At 36.9% G+C, this 19,004-nt stretch overlaps 1 protein-coding gene across 1 annotated transcript in view; it reads left to right on the forward strand.

The window, feature by feature from the left end:
• Positions 1 to 17,242, forward strand: part of SENP7 (SUMO specific peptidase 7) — a 39,024-nt gene extending 21,782 nt beyond the window's left edge. Inside the window, exons 11-24 of the mRNA XM_079298930.1 lie at positions 219 to 365; positions 1,304 to 1,337; positions 1,985 to 2,152; positions 4,432 to 4,694; positions 5,707 to 5,840; positions 6,522 to 6,638; positions 8,137 to 8,253; positions 10,172 to 10,264; positions 11,041 to 11,237; positions 11,654 to 11,706; positions 12,034 to 12,071; positions 12,303 to 12,371; positions 14,149 to 14,299; positions 16,397 to 17,242. Of these exons, the coding sequence (XP_079155056.1) occupies positions 219 to 365; positions 1,304 to 1,337; positions 1,985 to 2,152; positions 4,432 to 4,694; positions 5,707 to 5,840; positions 6,522 to 6,638; positions 8,137 to 8,253; positions 10,172 to 10,264; positions 11,041 to 11,237; positions 11,654 to 11,706; positions 12,034 to 12,071; positions 12,303 to 12,371; positions 14,149 to 14,299; positions 16,397 to 16,534 (1,719 nt within the window). The 3' untranslated portion in view covers positions 16,535 to 17,242. The remainder of the gene's footprint in view (positions 1 to 218; positions 366 to 1,303; positions 1,338 to 1,984; positions 2,153 to 4,431; positions 4,695 to 5,706; positions 5,841 to 6,521; positions 6,639 to 8,136; positions 8,254 to 10,171; positions 10,265 to 11,040; positions 11,238 to 11,653; positions 11,707 to 12,033; positions 12,072 to 12,302; positions 12,372 to 14,148; positions 14,300 to 16,396) is intronic.
• The last annotated feature ends 1,762 nt before the right edge of the window (positions 17,243 to 19,004 follow it).

Below are 19,004 nucleotides of genomic sequence, written 5' to 3' on the forward strand. Positions count from 1 at the left end.
TCATGTCTTGGTAATGGAGGTATATCAAGATGCTGTTAGACCCTTAAGGAAATTGTCAGTAACGGATGTAATAATACTTAGAACTTTTTAATATGAAATTTTTAAGTGGTAGCTGGCTTTGGGAGTCAACTCTTACAAACATGAAGGAAAAAGTATTCCTCAGGTTACAGGAGGGGCATACATGACAAGTCCTGTAGTAAATACACTTTTTTTTTCAGTTTTTAGCTGAGTCAATTGAAGATGAATGTCCTCTCAGCTTACCTTCTCGAAGCACACCTAGAAAAGAGACAAACCTGGCATTGGATGTTGAATTTGATAGACTACACATTGGGAAATTTAAGTGTTTTTCAACAGGTCCTGCTAGGGTAAGTTGTTCTATTATGTGCTATTCACAGGGTATAGAAACAGAAGTGAAGATGTTTTTTAAATGGAGCACTAGCTCCAGGTGTTTTAACAGGCCTTTGACCAGGTTCATTCTGTATATTGCAATTGAATAGGTGGTGTTTGAACCTGCATATCTTCTTTTACCTTCAGTAAGATGTTTTGAAATACTGGATTGTAAGAGCAATTTCAGCTTCTCAAAAAATAGCAGTTACAAAAACATTTCATGGAAATTTTCTAAATTAATATGAAAAATTTGAAGGATGAGCTGAAATAATTTTATACTCAATGCTGTTAGGTATAAAGTAGAAATTTTCCTTGGGAAACACAACTTTGTGCCTACTGTGATGCCACAGTGGAAACTTCCTTTGTTAATACATATAACCTTTTGGTCAAAGTGACAATAAAGCATTTTTTATTTAGCAAAGGCTCTTTAACATAGCAGCAGTGCAAGTGGAATCTTTAAAGGCCTTTAATTCAAAGATTAATGTAAAGTAATACCAGCATAAAGTTAACTATTTCTATCATGTTCTTAAAGCAGTGCACCTGACAGCTTCTCATGGGTTGCTTTTACTCCTTCTGTCCCAAGTGTTCTTCTTTTCCCTTCTTTTTAAGGAGCCTATAGGAAGTTCTGTTACTTTGTGCTTATTTCTCAATGCCTTGCATCTCTGAAAGTTACTTGCTATTATTTAGATTCTGCAATGTCTTTAGGAATGTTTTTAGGTGTTATAGGCAATATGAATTCTCAAACTAAGCATATTTGATTTGAGCTTAATGGTGTTTTCTAACCTGAATGATTCTATTTTATTATGTTCTGTTTATTTCACTATAAGGAAAGATATGCAGATTTTTAAAAATCCATATACTATTTTAATCAATATTTAAAATACAAACTAACTTATTTTTAAAAATCTTATTTCAGTTCACAATGAAAAATATTGTGATCCCATTTCAGGGTAAGATAATTTTTTTCTTTAGCCTTTTCTTAATTTTATCTCTAAAGTTTTGCATTAAAACAGGTGTGTATTTCTGTTATGAATAATTTATAATCTTTCAGAAATATATTAGTTTTTAATTTTTCATGTTTTTCAATGAATAAAAGTTTTGGTGTCTCTAGTGTAAGCATTAATTTATCATCATCTTGTATTTTTAAGGTGAATTTGTAGTTTTAATGGCTTGCCTCCCATATTCCTGCATACTTTAGGTCTTGAACCATAATAGATATGACTATGTGTGTTTTTGAGGTGAAACATTGAACTTTTCAAATTAGCATTTTAGATCCTTAGGTTTACAAAAATGTATGAGTTTGAAGAGGAATATAACTGTACATTTGTTTTTAGTCGATTTTCTAAGATGATATGTGGTAGGAAAAGGATTATGAGCAGCTCTAAGTTGAGTTGACTGAAAGCAAATAGGAATTAATGATTTGCAGTATTATTTTTTCCATATTTTTAGGATATTTGCTGTGCTTATTTTGAGGATAAAAGCTACTTTTTTCAGGAAGAATTCTGCACGCAGATATTTAGATTTTTGTGTTATGATTTGGTAACTTCGTTTTACACAGATTGAGGTAACTGGTTTTTTTTAATTCCATTTTATACAGTGTCTCTTGAGAACATTCACCTGACAGTGGATACACTGGATCTGAGAAGATTTGGCTGGTGGAAAAGCAATGGTGGCTGTTCTTCAACAATTATTTTTCTTTGGTTGTCTGTGGATTATGTAGAAAAGATTGAAACCCAGATGGGAAAGTTGGTTACCAGCGAGCCATGTGAGTAATTGTTTTCCTTAAGTGCAATGAAGAGGTCATGTCAGTAAAATGCTTGTTTTACAGCTGTGTTTTTTGAATGCAGCGGAAAGCCTATAGCATTTTAAAGATCACAGAATGAGAAAATATGCTGAGTTGGAAGGACCATTGAGTCCAATTCCTGCACAGCGCTATCCCCAAGAATCACAACATATACCTGACAGCATTGTCCAAATGTTCCTTGAACTCTGTCAGGCTGGCCCTGTGACCACTTCCCAGGGGAGCCTGTTCCAGTGCCCAGCCACCTTCTGGGTGAAGAACCTTTTCCTAATACCCAATCTAACCCTCCCCCTGACTCAGCTTCAGACCATTCCTGTGGGTTCTGCCACTGGTCACTACAGAGAAGACATCAGTGCCTGTCCCTCCTCTTCCCCTCATGAGGAGGGTGTAACTGTAGTGAGGCCTCCCCTCAGTTTCCTCTTCTCCAGGCTGAATAGACCAAGTGATCTCACCTGCTTCTTGTATGACTTCCCCTCAAGGCCCTTTGCCATCTTTGTGGCCCTCCTCTGCATCTCTCTGATAGCTTAATGTCATTTTTATATTGTGGTGCCCAAAATTGCACACATGTACTCAAGGTGAGGCTGTACCAGTGTAGATAAGTTGGTTAGTTATGCTTTTCTAGAATGTACTTTTATTTGAAAGAAAAAACCTTAATATCATGTAATTCTAAAGTACTGCTATTTAAGAAAAATATTCAAACCAATTTAATTGTAGCCTCTGTCAGAAGTCCTTCTGAAACCAGACCTGTGTATAAAGCATCTCTCCCTTTAAAATACGTGGCTGTTTTAAATACCCTTACTCTTGAGTATGGTATATGCTAAACAAAGGGCTTGGCAAGTAAAGATTGAGTTGACCTTTGACAAGACTGCAGTGAGCCATTGCATTATTATTGAAGAAAATTTCCACTAAAGGCCAAATGGGCAGTTTAGTCTTAGGGTACTATGGACTCATTGTATTTGGTTTTCTAGCATGAAACTCTGTAAAAAAAGAGTGTAACTTTGGCTCACATATTCTTACAAGTGGCACAATCATACAAGGTTTTTACATAAGCAAAATCATTGCAAATAGCATCTATGAAAAAGATGATGTCAGCATTGTCTATGTGACATTTAATAGTGTGCATTCCCTGTACAGTCACCTCCTGTATGATGAAAATTTATAAGTAGTGGCAGCTTTACGTAAGGAGTACAAGTAGTTTGAAGCAAAATACTGAATGAAGTTTTAGCAGAAGGCTGCCTTTAGTTGATGCAAGTTCATTGAAGTTACTTGTACCTTCTGTAGTCACAGTTCTCAGTGAAATTAGTGGAATGTGAAGTTGCAAGGCATCTTTTAATATTAGGTTTATTTGCATTGGCTACATTCTTGTTGGATAAACCATCAGGAGATTTTATTATATTTCTGTGTTTGACTATTTTACACCTTTTAATTTTGAATAGTAATGTGAATGTTGTGACATATTTTTAGAGACTTGTTGAAAAAAAATCAGTGGTGGTTTTGTGGATTGTGGAAATGGTTACTATGATTTTGCTCTGCTGCCTTCATGTGTTAATATTAGAGGAAAATCTAGCATGGTGGATGTGACAGCCTGAGAGGAGTCAGAGGAGTTTCTCAGCCAGGAGAGTTAGACAGGACTTTAATAAGAAGACAAGGATAGGTTGTTCTGGTCCATGCTTATGCATGGCCAGACAAGTGCACTGACCAGCAAAGTATTAAAATGTGACTGGTCCTTCTTACGCCCTTTATCCTCTCTTTGCCCATACTACTTCTTCCCTGAATTACCTGAATGTCTCTATTTGCTGCCTTTGGGTTTTTCCTTAAACAACCTATATTTAGTCTTGTGCAATCCCAAAATGCTCTGCCACTGCATTTCCATCATGTGTGCTATACATGTCAGTAGTAACCCCCTTTCAGTCCAAAAACTGTTCTGGCATGGACTTAGGTTGATGGGTTTTGGGTCTGGACCTTTGGGCTGAGACTCTCCTGGGACAGCCCTGGGAAGGGCTCTGATTGTGTGTCTGTTTCTCAGTCCTTAATTTGGGTTCCTACCTGCCATTTTGCTGTGCCCCTCTGGGCCTGTGAAAGTGGGACTTATGTGGGCTGATGGGTCCCTGTGATGAACCTGGCAGGGTATTGTTTGGGCTTCTCCTCCTGCCATTGTCTCTCTAAGTTCTTTTGTGGGTGTTCAGACAGGCTTCTATCACATAATCTAATAATTAATATTATCCATTCTCTCCTTTTCCCAGCTAAATCCAATGAATTTGTATTTTTTGAACTGTCTCAACCACTCACAGAATGGGAAGAAGAAAGACTGACTGAACTGATTGTATGTGTCAGCAAGAGGAACAGAGCACCAGATCTTGCTGAGTTTTTATCTTTGAAACAAGCATTACCCTTGTTTAAGGATCTTCCTCCTGAAGAAAGCTCTTTCATGAGATGTAATAAGGATCTACTAAAGCAATACATGCCAAAAGAGATTACCTCAGGTGCTCATGAGCCTGCAGTTCAGGTTAGTGGATAGTTGTTTCTTCATTCACCACCACTGGTTGGCATTCATGCATTTGAGTACATTTTAGGTTGGCTTGCTTTCTTAATTCGTAGCTGAAAAAAACCCCAGTCATGATTACTCCAGAATTTGCAGTCAGCTAGATTTGTGACCATAGAGGGATAGACCTCATCAGTTTGTGACAAGTATCAGTGCTTTAGATCGATTCATGGCTGTGTAAATTTAGAACCACAGGGGTGTTCTGCTGTCTGTAGGGCAGCAAGCAGGAAGTTAATCAAGTAATGAGTAATGGAACCATTATTTTAGTTCATCTGGAAGTGCAGCAGAGGAGGAACTGTGTGAATGGCTCTCCAGACAACTTCACATGTCCTTATGGGGTTGCCACGGCTTGAAAATGCTCAATTATTCCCCAGACTGCTGGGGAGATGAATCTGTGCAAGTTAATGTGCTGTCTTGGTTTAACCTCCTGAGTAAATGTCTAAACCCAGCCCCACATCATTGTCACACAGAAATTACATATATTTGTTCCCACCAATAAAAAGACAAGAGATGGCAGATCAAGCTGGTCCATAAAATTAGGGAAAGAAAACTTTAAAAGGAAGCCAGGCAGCTCAAATATGTATTGTTTTTAGGCAAATTGTTCAAGGACTAGATTTGCAAACCTTCCAAGCATCTACAGCTCCTGGTAAGACAGTCTGATACTTGTCTCCACTCTTTCCTGTTTCTTCTCCAAAACCATTTCTGGTTGACTTGGCTGAATAATGCTTGAATAGTTCAAGAGAGATTATGAATTAAGATCTATCATTATTTTTTTAAATATTTATAACGTTTTAGTTGTCTGAGCAATGGCATGTTTGCCCAGATACCAAAGCAAGCTTATACTTTGGATCTCCAGCAAGAATCCTCTTCAGTGGTGCAGGGTACTCCTGTGGGTTTTAGACTTGGGTTTTGCATGTTGTGTTTTATGTATCAAGCTGTATAAAGCTTTTTACAATTGTTTGTGTTTTTCTAATAGGAATCAAGGCTAAAAGTGATCAGGCCCAGTTATGCCCTTGCAAATAAGCAGAATAGTGGCTGCTATTGTATTTCTTTGTCCTCTGCACTGAATGAAGAATGGAAAGAAGTAAGAGAAATGGGAACAGTTAAGAAGTAAGTGTTTTTCATTTAAATGAGAAAGGGAAAATATAAGAAATTGAGTAAATTATTACTGGAATAAAAGCCCTCACCTGCCATTCTCTAGTTGATTTGAAAGTGTTGTATAAAAGTCTCTTTTCAAATCTAAAATATCATCAAATAACAGTGTAGTTACCTGTTAAAAGACAATATTGATGTGTTATAGGATGGCAGTCTCAAAAATTAGAGCAAATCTGTCTATGACTACAAGGTCATAACATGGAGGGTGGGGATCTCATGGGTTCTGTCAGTATCCATTTAAGTCTCTTAGCAAAACTTACTAACTTAAGCTAACTTTTTATTAAATCTGAGCAATGTTTTCTTTTACTGTTCAGTTACACTCAATCTTTTTATAACCGTTTGTCCTCTAATATTTCTTCACATTTCATACAGTAATTTTTCAAATACCTTTTTCAAAAATAGAAAAACAGTATCAAGACAAAAATTAGTCTGCTTTTCTAAAGCTTTTATCAAAGTTTCAGAGTGCATTGGGGTGATACTTCTTTTGTAACACCTGAATGTTGGAGGAGGAAATAGTAAAGTTTTGAGAACTACTCCTTTCCACAGGTTTTCTAGAAAATCTACATGTAAGACAGCCATACTCAGAACAATGCCATGTATTAGTTTGTCACTGTTATGACTTGGTTTGTTTTCTAGTTTAATTGTTTATCCACCCCCACCTGCAAAGGGAGGACTGGGAGTCACAAGAGAAGACCTAGAGTGCTTAGAATATGGAGAGTTTCTCAATGATGTCATCATTGATTTCTATCTTAAGTAAGTAATCTCAGTCCTTGTGTGCTTCACACTCTTTGGGGCATGATGTGGACTTGAATGTTACTACAAATGGTGGTTGCTAAATACAATAATTTCAGAAGTAACAGTGTGATGGATTAGATGTTGAACTTTTTTAAAAAGCTTTTTTTTGTGTTCTTAGCAGTTTCATTTGTTTTATTTTCATTGGTTTTGTCCCTCTGAAGGGCTGTGAAAAAAGCCAGACAGAATAACTATAGGAAAAATGCTTATTGGTGATCTTACAGAACAGAAAGTTTTAAGTAGGCAGTTGAAAAAATAGAGGGTCTGTAGTAGTATTTTACTTACTGAGTTTGCATGAAGTGGACCATCCTCTGCTATTTTATGCAAGAATTTCAGGTATTCTTCTGATGCAGATCTGCAGAAAGGAACACAGCTGATACATCTTGACAAAGTTGTGCTTGGCTTGGTTACTCCAAGCCATCATGCTAAAGTTGCTTGTGAAAGCAGTTTTTCAAGAGCTGGCCTTGTGGCCAGCAGTCCCTAAAGCTGTGGTTTATTTTCCCTCTGCTGACTTAGGCCTAAGAAGAATTCTGGTTCTTTAGAAGCTTGGTAGCAGGAATTGCATTTTATTTGGCATCCAGATTGGTGCAAGAACTGTGAGCAATAGGAAACCTTGTCTAGAGGATAGGAAAATTAAATGTGTAACAGTGTTTCAGTGGGGTTTTATAGCAAAGTCACTTGTATTTTTCTCTAAACTAGAACTAAGTAATGAATAGCTGTAGCCTCTCAACAGAAAATGAAGATTTAAATAAAAGAACTTAATGCAATTGTTGTAGAAAGCCCTCTGCTTTTAAAATTGGTTAAGACTTCCCACATTCTCAGTTTTCATTCCGTTGCAAGCAATGTCATGGATGACTGTTACCCAATTCATCAGGTGAAGCTGGAGGCACCTTGTTTAGGATAGCAGCAATTATGAGAGCTTTGGCCTTCTAGAGTGACAAAATAAACACTGAAGCTGATGTTTATAATAAAATTATCAGCAGTGAAATAATGGGTATTAGCTTTCCCATGCATAGCCTGCAAAAATGAAATGGACAATTTAACTGACCTGTTCATGATTTTTGATTATGTACAAGTATAACACTCCATAGGTTTACACTTCAAGTTTTCAAGTCTCTCTTAATTGTAAGGGCTAGGTGCTAACTTTCAAAATAAAGTCAGAAGCTTGAAAATTGGAGAAAAAATATCAGAAAAAATGGAGAAAAATCCAGAAAAACTGAAGGAAAAAATAACTATATTCTTAGTAGGTGCTTGGCTGTTACATACTCTGATGTGCACCCAATGTGAACAGTTAAAATAGAAAAATTTGGCATGATTAGTGGCTGTGAAGGCAGCTGATACTCAGCATAACCTGAGCATAATAAGTCATTAGAATAACTGCCCTTCTTTTTAGCAGTGACAGTAGTTTCTAGAACTAGAATTTAATAATTTTCTTGGTTTGTTTTTTTTCCTTTGGTAGATATCTGTTATTGGAGAAGGCACCAAAGCATGTTGCTGACCGTACGCACATTTTTAGCAGTTTCTTCTACAAGTGCCTGACCAGGACAGAAAAAAACTCTGAGGGGGACAAAGTTTCGTAAGTTCATTTTAGATGCCATTATGGCCAGAAACAATCTATCTATTGGTGCCACTTGGAAGTTCTGGATATCATCTACTAACCAGCACATAAAATAGTTTTTGGTGTTTTTCAAAGGATTAGTGATTAAATATTGTAACTCACTAGTTAAGCATACTGGTGTTTTTCTTTGAAATCAATGTGATTCATGCTGAATATGAATGAAAATATTATCACCTTTCTCCAGCTTTATCTGAATATTTACTTCAGACAATCATTTGATATTTTTATCACACATGCACAGGTTTGCAAGACATGTTATTTTAATAAATTATGCTGCTAATAATATTTTTATATTTACCATGTATTTCCTTTTACATATTGGTAAAAAATTATTGACCAAAGTTTTAGGAAGAAAATTTTATTTTACACCAAGCTTACACATTTCTTTTTTAACACATAAGCTCACTGCACTGGAGAGTTTCCTGAAAAGATATCTTTAGCAGCCCAGGAGCCCTGTATCACATTGTGTTTCCTGCTAACTGTCTAAAGGGTAGAAGCATTCTTAACTCACTTGCAGTTTCTTCTCAATACTGATGTTTGAGAGCAAGGCCACCAACATTCATTCTGTTTTTATAGAGTCACAGAATCTGCTAGGTTGGAAAAGACCTCTAAGATCAGAGAGGCCAGCAATTATTACTCAGCACTACCAAGTCCACCACTAAACCATGACCCCAAATGCCACATCTGCACGTCTTTTAAATAACCCCAGGCCTGGTGACTTAGCCAATTCCATGGGCAGCCTGTTCCAGTCCTTAGAAAACTTCTTGGTGAACAAATTTTCCTAATAGCAAATCTAAACCTTCCCTGGCATAACTTGAGCCTGTCAGCTCGTCCTGTTGCTTGTTATTTGGGAGAAGGGAATAACACCCACCTCACTAAAACCATCCAGATTGTTGCACAGATCAATAAGCGTCATCATTCAGATTATTTAAGGCTCTTTTGTTTCTCTCTGAAGTGAGTCTTTTTTTTTTTTTTTCTTTTGTTATCCATGAAGTTCCCAGATTTTTAATTCTACTGGCAAACAAGGCCATCTGCACAGAGATGTGTGTGTGCCATCTTGTTAAGTTGACAGTCACTGCTGGTGACAATCATTGAAAGCTGTGTTGAAGGCAAGAAAAGTGACACTTCTGTAATAGTCTCAAAGATGTCTTGAAAATTCATGTAACTGTGTTTGAAAGAACATCTTTCTATATGATAATAGGGATGTCTGCTGAGTAGAGTGAATTTTGCTTTCATATTGGAGCAAAGTTCTGTGAAATGTTGATTTCTATTTCAACTTGTGCAAACTAGGCTGAAAATCTAAACTTAAATATCTTCTCATTTTTTCTTGTTCTCCTGGTATTGTCGTCATGCTTTGTCTGTAGAACTGGAAATGAAATTTGGTTCAGCATTTAAATCTCAGGATTGGAGGGCAAGTGTTTCACCTCTGTGTTTGCTATAGGTGTGCTGCATAACCCTGTGCAAGATATTTAGTATTTTCCTTTCAAAATATAAGGTTCTTCAGATAGGCCTTCAAAAGTGGTATTGTAAAGCCTAATTCATGGATGTTCTTAAATTAATACAGATCTGTATTTACACAGTCTGGTGTTTAGATGAGGTTTTTGCATTTAGTGCAGTAAATAATAATTGTAAGAAATCCATTCAAATCTGTGAATGTTTGTGGGTTTTTTCCAAGACAAGCTTAAGATGGTTCAGAAATGCCTCACTAGACCCTGGGTCAATGGTGTGCTGATTTATTTTTAATCTGTCTAGGAAATTTCTAGAGTGAATAAAAAAAAACGTTGAGGGACTGGGAAGATGTGGGAATACTAATCCCTATGCCTTGCTTTAACTAAAAGGAACAAAACCAAACAACAGTTGTCATTTGTTTTTTCAGAGCAGCACAGAGAAGACACAGAAGAGTAAGAACATGGACTCGTAATATAAATATCTTCAATAAAGATTATATCTTTGTGCCTGTGAATGAGGAGTAAGTATGTTTTCAACACCATTTCTGATATTTAAAGATTTCAGTGAACGTTGTGGTGGTAAAAATTTATGGCTGTGAAGTTGGATCATTGCCTGTGATAGTAGAAGTAATACATGTGGAACAAGTAATTTTTTGAAAACTGTTCAAAAGATAAAATGTTTATTCAGCTGTCAGCTTTGTACCTTTGGGTTTTGTTTTATTGAAAATTACTGTTAGATATTTTTCAGAATGATTTCTGTGTCATTATGATGATTCCTGTGCACTTCAGTAATATTTCTATAAAGAAGTTACAGGAACTCATAGTGTCAATAGATAAAAGTAGGGCTTCCATAATCTGTGCCTTGGCCTCGCTAAATAATTGACTTGGAAACTTCTGTAAAACTGAATAGTCATTGAAAGATACATAATGTAAAACAGCTGTGGAAAGATGTCAGCTATATTCAAAACTGGGATCACCATCACTGATTATTAGTATTTTTTCATTTTGAAATTTAGTTGAAGTGTGGAATGGGTGCTCAAACACTGATAAATTGCTGTGGTGAGCTTCTTAGAGTTTTTAAAGGAATTGATACTTTTGCTGTTATGCCACAATGCAAAGTAAAAAATGAGGGAAAAGATTAGTACAAGATGCCATGAAAAGAGCATGGTGATGATGATTGTGTCACAGAACAGTTTTCCATCAGTTCTCAGTACTATAAAAGTTTCTCATAGCCTTTTCAGAACCAAATGTTACAGAGTTTTGATGTTTTTTCCTCCCTCTCCTCACTGCTGTGCAGGTCTCATTGGTACATTGCAGTTATCTGTTTTCCTTGGTTAGAAGAAGCTGTGTATGAGGAGTGTCCCCCTCAGAATTCATTATCTCACCAGCCTCAGCAGTCTCCACTTGAGCCAGACAGTGAGAACACCAGAGCTGGTTCAGTGCTTCTCGAGGATGAAGAAGAGATGGATGGTAACAGTAGTTTATTCTCTAAAGATACATAATCTAGGAGAAAGTTATGCCAAGCCATAAACAGTTTCAAGTGTCTTAATCATTGAAGCAGGGAAATTATGTGAAAGATATCCTACATCTATCTAGAACTTTTAGAAGTTGTTTTTATATACCCATGCATAGTAAGGACTGCCAGTTGTCTGCAACTCTGGAAAACACTGGAAGAGACATGGAAAATCAAGGATAATTGGAAAGTTGTTTGGTTTCAGTAAGAATTTTGTCAGGAGGGAAGACCTTTGGCAAATCTGCTATTCCAGGATTCAGAAAAGAATGTAAAAATTAGTTTATAAATTAGTTCTTTATTTTCACATTATGAATAATAATCACGAATGTGAAAATAAACCTACTTTTCTTAGGTATTATTTTCTCTAACTCTTTTTTCATTTGTTTTTTTGTACTAGGTGAAAATGAAATGGCTGCTTCTGCTTCAGTTTTATATTCAGCTATTTCTAAAGTAAGTGCCTTTTTATATTGACAGGGAAAACATATATTACTGAATTTCTGAAGACAGTGAGACTTGACCCAGGGATTTTGCATCATCTTTTTGCAGTAGCTATTGATGTTTGCATGGCCTGCAGCATGTGCAAAGCATTTTGAATTAGCACTCTCCTTTGCTTACCTATTTGCTCTGCTATGATTTTACCTGTTTAAAACTGATTTATCAGTTTCTACCTTTCTGAATTGAGAGCTTCTCTAACAACCTTTAAGTTTATGAACATATTAGAGTTTATACTTGATGTTGCTTTTTAGAGATTTATTTTTATTTTTTCTTTTCTCTCAGATCTCCCTAAGTAATTCCAAAAAGCAGATTTGTAAAAGGTATGTTTCTGCTTTCTTTCTGGTATTGTGACATTAAATTATGAAATTCTGTAGTAATTCAGGTATTGTGATAAAACCACAACTGTAAATACTTGTCCATTTTTACCACATTGGTAAAAATATTCAATTACTGATGCTCTTGGGTAGGCTGTATGCAAACAAAATACTTCCTTCAGTATTGTTGGTGATGACAGGCTGCAGTGACCTGTTTTTGTTTTTTTTTGTGTACAGGCCTTGTATACTCATCTTAGATTCCTTGAAAGCCTGTTCTGTGCAGAAAACAGTTCAGGTTTTGAGAGAGTAAGTAACTACAGTTTGTATCTTTTAGCAATAGATGCTGCTGGTTATATTTCTACATACAAAATACTTTTGTCTATTTCCTAATGCTAAAGGAAAATCCATGAGGAGTCATGACTAAGGAAATTGTAATAATAATACAGAGACTTCCATGAAAAATCTGTCTATGTTCTGCACCCCACATATAATGTAAAAGCTGTAAAGTGGAGAGTGGAGAAAGAAAAATAGAGAGGTTTTTGGGGTGGGGAGGGGGGAGGATTTATCCCATCTAGTCTAGTAATGGAAGGTGTTTTTAAGGCTAGAAAAGCATTTAAAATTAATACTTTGAAATATCTATGATAATTTTCTGGGGGACTGATGTTCATCTTTTGATGACACTTACAGAATTAGTGTTAAATCCACTCCTATGTGCAAAAATGCAGAAGCTAGACTGAAGCTGTCTAAAAGCTTGATATGTCAGTAGAGTTATAGTGGAATGGTATTTGTTTTGAAAAGTGTAGAATATATTCAATTTTGTATGTGATATGTATGTAAGTTTTTGAATAATGTAATAAAAACTTTCAGTACTTTTACACACTCCTAATAACTTTGATGTCTATCAATAACTTAAAAAAAATTTAAATATTTGAAGCTAAATGCAATTGTTCTTTCTGTTCTCTTTGCTATTCCATTCACTGAAAGGTACAAAAATCTGTAAACTACATAACATCTTCTTGTAAAAGTGAATTCTTCAAAATGCTAGGTAAAGTTTAGATGAGATTTAGAAATGTTTGTGAAACCATCTTTTCCCTAAATAGAGTGGCATCCCTGCCATGTTTCTTGGGAAAAAGAATGAAATAGCAATTTCTATTTATTTATTTATTAATAAAATCTTTGTGGGATGTATTATTTTAGTGCATTATTCTTTGAGTACTCCTGGGGTTGAAATTCCAGAGTGCAGTTTCTTGGAGTTTAGACATCTCACAAAAAGTCAGAAAACAAGTGGAGACCTATGGAGTTTGGAGATAAGAGGAGTTTGGGAAGCAAACTTCTTTTTTCTTCAGTTTCCAGTTTACATGCTGGAAGCAAAAGTTTAGGGAAACTAAAGCAGGGATTCTATGATACCTTCTTTTCCCTGAGTTGATTTTTGTTGTGTTTTGGGCAGTGGTCAGGCTCAAACAAATGAATTGGAAAGTCTACAGTCATAGGTTCTTGCAGTGCCTAGGAAGTGTGTTTCACTGAAATGTCTTCATCTTTGAATTGTTTCATATTTGGTGCCTCTTCACAGTTACCATTTCCCCCAAAAGCTGTTTTAAGTGCTCTATATGTATTTTATTTTCATGACTGCAAGGACTTGGGGCTTTTAGAAATCAATCACAAGGTCTGACTTAATGCATATATTTATTCTCTTAAGTCAGATTTTAAAAGGCACTGCTGGTGTCTTAGAATGAACCCAGGAAAAATGTGTGATAGCCAAGAAAATGATTCCTTTATTTAAGGTATAAAAATGTTCTAGTATCCTAATAGTTTGTAGAAACTCTGCACAAGTAGCTGATTTTAAATGTCGTAATGCATATTTGTTTTATATGTTGCCTATTATGTGGTAGAAATGTCTCTACATGCAATAGAATATTGGATAGTGGAAATAGTATAAGAATTTCTTTGGTAAATTCTATTAAATAATTTGGCTAGAGCTGTTTTAGCTTTTTGGCCAGCTTTGGAACAATGTTTAGTGTCCCAAAAGGCATTGACCTTGGGAGTTATTTCTCAAGTATTTCAGCTGTTCCCTTTTCTTTTGTAGGTACCTTGAAGTGGAATGGGAAGCTAAACGAAAAACACGTCGGGAATTCAGTAAATCAACAATGATTGACCTGTGTCCCAGAGTGCCTAAACAAGATAACAGTAGTGATTGTGGGGTCTATTTGCTGCAGTATGTGGAAAGCTTCTTTCAGGTACAAATGCAAACTACCTTCCCATTTCCCCTAAATTATCTTAAACCACAGAAACCCATTTCCTGAGCAAAATAGCCAGACACAAAAAAGCAGTTGAAAGTGTCAAAGCCATTTGAGAGAGAGGATATGAAATCCGTTCTTAAGTAATGGCAGGGGTCTTTCCATCTGGTGTGTCATATGTGTCTATCCTCAAATGTTTCTGACCTTGTAGTTTATTGTTGCTTTTGTATTGAAACATGCAGTATCTCTGACTATTTGCATGTATACAGAGCCTATTAGTGTAGGTGCTCCTGTCCTGCAGATGTTACAGAAGTATCTTTGCATCTCTTCTTGCAGTACTGTAAAACTTTGTCAGCTTATACATTGGTTTTTGAGTGGGTCTGCAGGCAGCAGCTTCTGCAGAGAGAGGGAGAAGGGAAATTGTTAAAAGGGAATGTTTAGAGCTAAGGGACCCTCTTTTTCAGTACATACCTTTAAATATCTGCAGATCCTGGGCTTCAGGCACTGTATTCTAGGGTGTCCCCAAGCCTTCTCCCCCAGATCAGCACACTGCCCTTTGCTCTGTCCTTTCAATGGCTTTGCATGTTTGAGGCTTGATATTTGTGGTTTGCATTCTCTGAGGTTGCTGGGCATGCAAAGCCTTGTGTGAGGCCTTGGGCAGTGGACAGGCTTTTCTGCTGCAGGAGAACAGACTGGCATTCCAAAGCACCTGTACACAGGTACACCCACTGGGGGAGGGAGGGTGGATTGGAGCTCTGTGTGCAGTTGCAGGCTGTGATCTTGTCCAGGTCGTGGGGATGTTGTTGGATACATCATGTATCCAGCACGAGTGCTGTGGATTGATGGAGGTTCTTTGGAAAGCACAGACATGGAACACAAGGAGGTAGAGTTGTTCTTGTGGGTCAGCTGGAATGCATGGATCTCTGCCTAGGGCTGGGTGAGGAGCCATATGAGAAGTTCTGGGCAGTGACTAAAGAGCAGAAAACCACAGGTGACACAGCAGTGGGCATCTGCTGTCAGCCACCTGAGCAAGAAGAACAAGTGCAGGAGGCCCCTTTGGTCAGGTTAGAGCAGCCTCACATTCACAGACCCCAGACCATTTGGGTGACTTTAACCTGACAGCTTCCTGGAGAGTCCTGACCTGAGTGACAGTGACCTAATGAGGAGAGGTGCTCTGCTGGAAGCCAAGAAGGTCTGGCTGGGGATATAAAACTCCAGCCATTCTGTAGTTCTGTAACAGATGGGTCGAGCTCTTGTGTAGGTGGAAAATGAAATTACTTACCAAAGCTTTTGAGCTGACCATTCCCTAACAAGGAGGACTTCTTGAAGAAGCAAGGCTTGGGACAAAGTAGTTGTAACTTGTCCTAAACATGCCAGGACTCATAGACTGGAAATCATGATGTGTTCTTTACTGTTTCATTTTATAATATATTACTTTATTTAAATGAAGGAGAAAGTGAATGATAAGCATTGCAAAAGAGTGAAGAGGAAAGGAAGAAAAAAATTGGTTTCAGCAAATCAGATGTGGTGTTGTGGTCTTGACTACCAAATCTGCCAGCACCTCTCAGCTATTTCATTTTGCTATCCTCTTTTGTTCCAAATTCTGCCCTTCTCATGTCCTGCTAAAACTGTTATCAGTCTTCTTACTTTTTGTTGTCTTCTATCCGAAGACCTGCTCATTACAGAAAAAGCACATGCTTGAGACAACAAAATCTCAGCATGCTCAACCACTGTATGCTTGATTCTTTGCTATGTGTGATTGTAATTGTGTGTTTTGTGACTAAAATGCATCTGTCCCTTGTTAAATATCAAAAATGTGGCTACTTTGTCAAAGTGCATGAAATCTGTCTTTAGTATGTGTATCTTTAAGAGAAGTGATGATAACCTGTCTGGTGTTTACCATGAGTGCCTTTTGGTAAGGGCACATATTTATGTGATTATGACAAAGGAACTGCAATTTGACTTTGAATGCTGTCGGTCTTGTCTGGAAACTTGTTTGTGCCTCCTTGATCTCAGCAACAGTGGAAGGGTTTGAAATTCTTTCTGAAGGTTGTGTTAGGAAATGTATTCCATAAATATTCCTTTTTCTCTTGCCAGAATCCCACAGCTATTTTTGAACAACCACTTCATCTGGAGAATTGGTTCCCCCGTCAGCTGATCAGAAACAAAAGAGAAGAAATTCGAGACCTGATCTTGCAACTGCATTTCCAACAGCAGAGTGGCAGCAGCAGCTAATAAATCTAATGAGGCAGTCCTGGCAAAGTACACTGCTGTATAAAATAACTGGAACTCTGCTTATGGATATTTGGTCTCTCCCTGCCTTGCAAGGAAGGAAAAGAAAAAGGCACAGGAAGAACCTTTTGTTCAGTGTTTATTTATTTCAAGATTTTTTTTTTTTCCACTGGTGTTGTGTGGTCTTATGGCACTGGGAGGGGGAAAGGAGAAGGTTGTAGATAAGAATGTAAATATCTAAGTTAAAGCTAATGCATGTGGATTGCTAGTTGATTCTTGGAATATGTAAGCTGCCTACAGGTATATGCCTCAAGGATGTAAAAATACTTTGGGTATTTTGGAGCCTGTTCTTTATAATTCTGTTTAAACATGGATGATCATGTCGAAGTCAGGCCTGAAGACAGGATCTGGATCCTGTGTTGTGTCTCTTGATTTGCAGCTGATACAGATAGAATGAATACTATGTATTGTTTTACTTTAAGAATTTTATATTGACTCTCTTTAGAGATGTGTTTTTTTGTTTTGTTTCTGCTTATATACAGAAGTAATCTGCATGTGTCAGAAAATTCTGCCAAGATTTGAGGCTGATGAGTTTTGATGATCTTTTAAAAATTTATTTTCCCCCTTCCTAGCATTTTCCTAAAAGTGTTTCCACAACTGGAAGACATTTGTTTGGGAGTGAAATGCTTCAAAGTCAGAAGTATATTTTCTTTTTATCAGATTTTAGAAGCAAACTTGCTCTCAAAGTTCATACCAATGTAGTATGTGTAGGCAGTAGATTTTTAATGCTATTCACCTGATTTTGGAGAATAATTCCTACAAATCTTAAGGTATCACCTGCATAAGCAAGGCAAGCAGGCTGTGGCTTAACCTCAAAAGTCTGAGGTGTTTTACTGAAAAATAAGGTCATTAAGATATGTGATTTACTTATAAGACAAAAAGGACTGGTACCTTGCTTAGGAGAATTGAGTAAAGATGACTGAATATTGAACTCAGACTTGATTTGATAAACTAGCACAATTTCATCATTGTCTTAATTTGTGTTTCTGTAGCTTTTCCTTGAGTAGTGATCACATTTTGGTGTGTGCACTTTTTTCTGTACTCACTGCATGATAGAAGGTGGCTGTTCTAAAAGGATGCTTTCTCCTATCCCCCACTGTAAGTTTAGTTGTCATCTCACCCTTCAGGACTCTGTGTGAGAACCACCAAAACCACCTGTGTCATTAAACCATGTCTACAAAACCAGAGCACTTAAAGCTGGAAGTACAATAGGGAGTTAAAATAAAAATTGAGGGCAACCCAAAGATGTCAGCATTTTTGTTATTGCAGAATTCTCAGGGCCCATTCTCTCAAGACAACTCTGAAACCTGGCTTTTGGAAAATCCAGTTATATTTCAGGTTGTGTACAGCCATCCAAGACCCCTCCACCCCACCTTATTTGTTTCTCAAACTAGGAAGGCATGCTTTCTGGGGGAGAGAGAATTTTAATACACTTTGCTGAGCACAGTTACCTTCTGTATAGCTGTGAGCAGCCTTGTGCAATGACTATGTTTTTTTGTCTTTGTTTCTAGTTTAATTCTGTGTTTTGTCACTACCCCTTCTTCCCCTGCCTCCCAACACCTTTCTCTCTCATCCCAGAGTTGTCTTTCAGCATCTAAATCACAACACCAGCATTACATACAAGAATAATATGTGTATTTACTGTAAAAAAAAAAAAAAAAAAAAAAGATAAAATGCAGAAATATGTTCCCTTTCTCTACACTTTTCTTAATTGAATAATATTTTCAGTGTTTCCTTATGAAAAACATTTTGGGCTTTTTCTTATGGTAAAATTACGTTTTGTCACCAAGCGATTGATTCTTTTTAGATTGACTGGTTTATAGATGTTTAAAAGCAAAATAATGTACGCAAGTTTCTAAATTGATTTTATAACATGAAAAGATTGCCTTTTTAGATTTCTTACATATGTGCTATGAGAATGCCAATGCATTTGATATTAAAATTCTCTCCAGAAGTCGCTGTTGTTACAATTTTTTTTTCTCAGCTGCTACAAATAACCCACAAATTCAGTGTAAGGCTATCTGACTGCTTTGAAGGTATATACAAATTATGCTAATATTAACCCAAGTGTCTCACCCAGTGATTATGGGACCATCAGCCACAACCCACCCTATTTCCAGCCATTTACATTTATCAGGTATGTGGTAAATGCTAGGAAGGGTCTGTGGAAGAAGCTATATTTCAGGTATCTTCATGATTCCTTTTTACTTGCTGAAACTCCCCAAAGTTAACTTTTTAACCAGACTGACTCAGGGACCTTTTTGCACATCTCTTGCATTTCCATTTAAGGCCTCTTTAACCAAAGTGGGGGAGGGACAGGGTATTTCAAAGCAAACCAGTCTCTGTAGGGCTCTTTACCTAAGCTGTGTAATTTTTGTTTCAATCAGTTGTGCCCAAATGTACCTGTTAGTTT

This window comes from Erithacus rubecula (assembly GCF_903797595.1).
Source record: "Erithacus rubecula genome assembly, chromosome: 1".
Lineage (NCBI taxonomy): Eukaryota > Metazoa > Chordata > Aves > Passeriformes > Muscicapidae > Erithacus > Erithacus rubecula.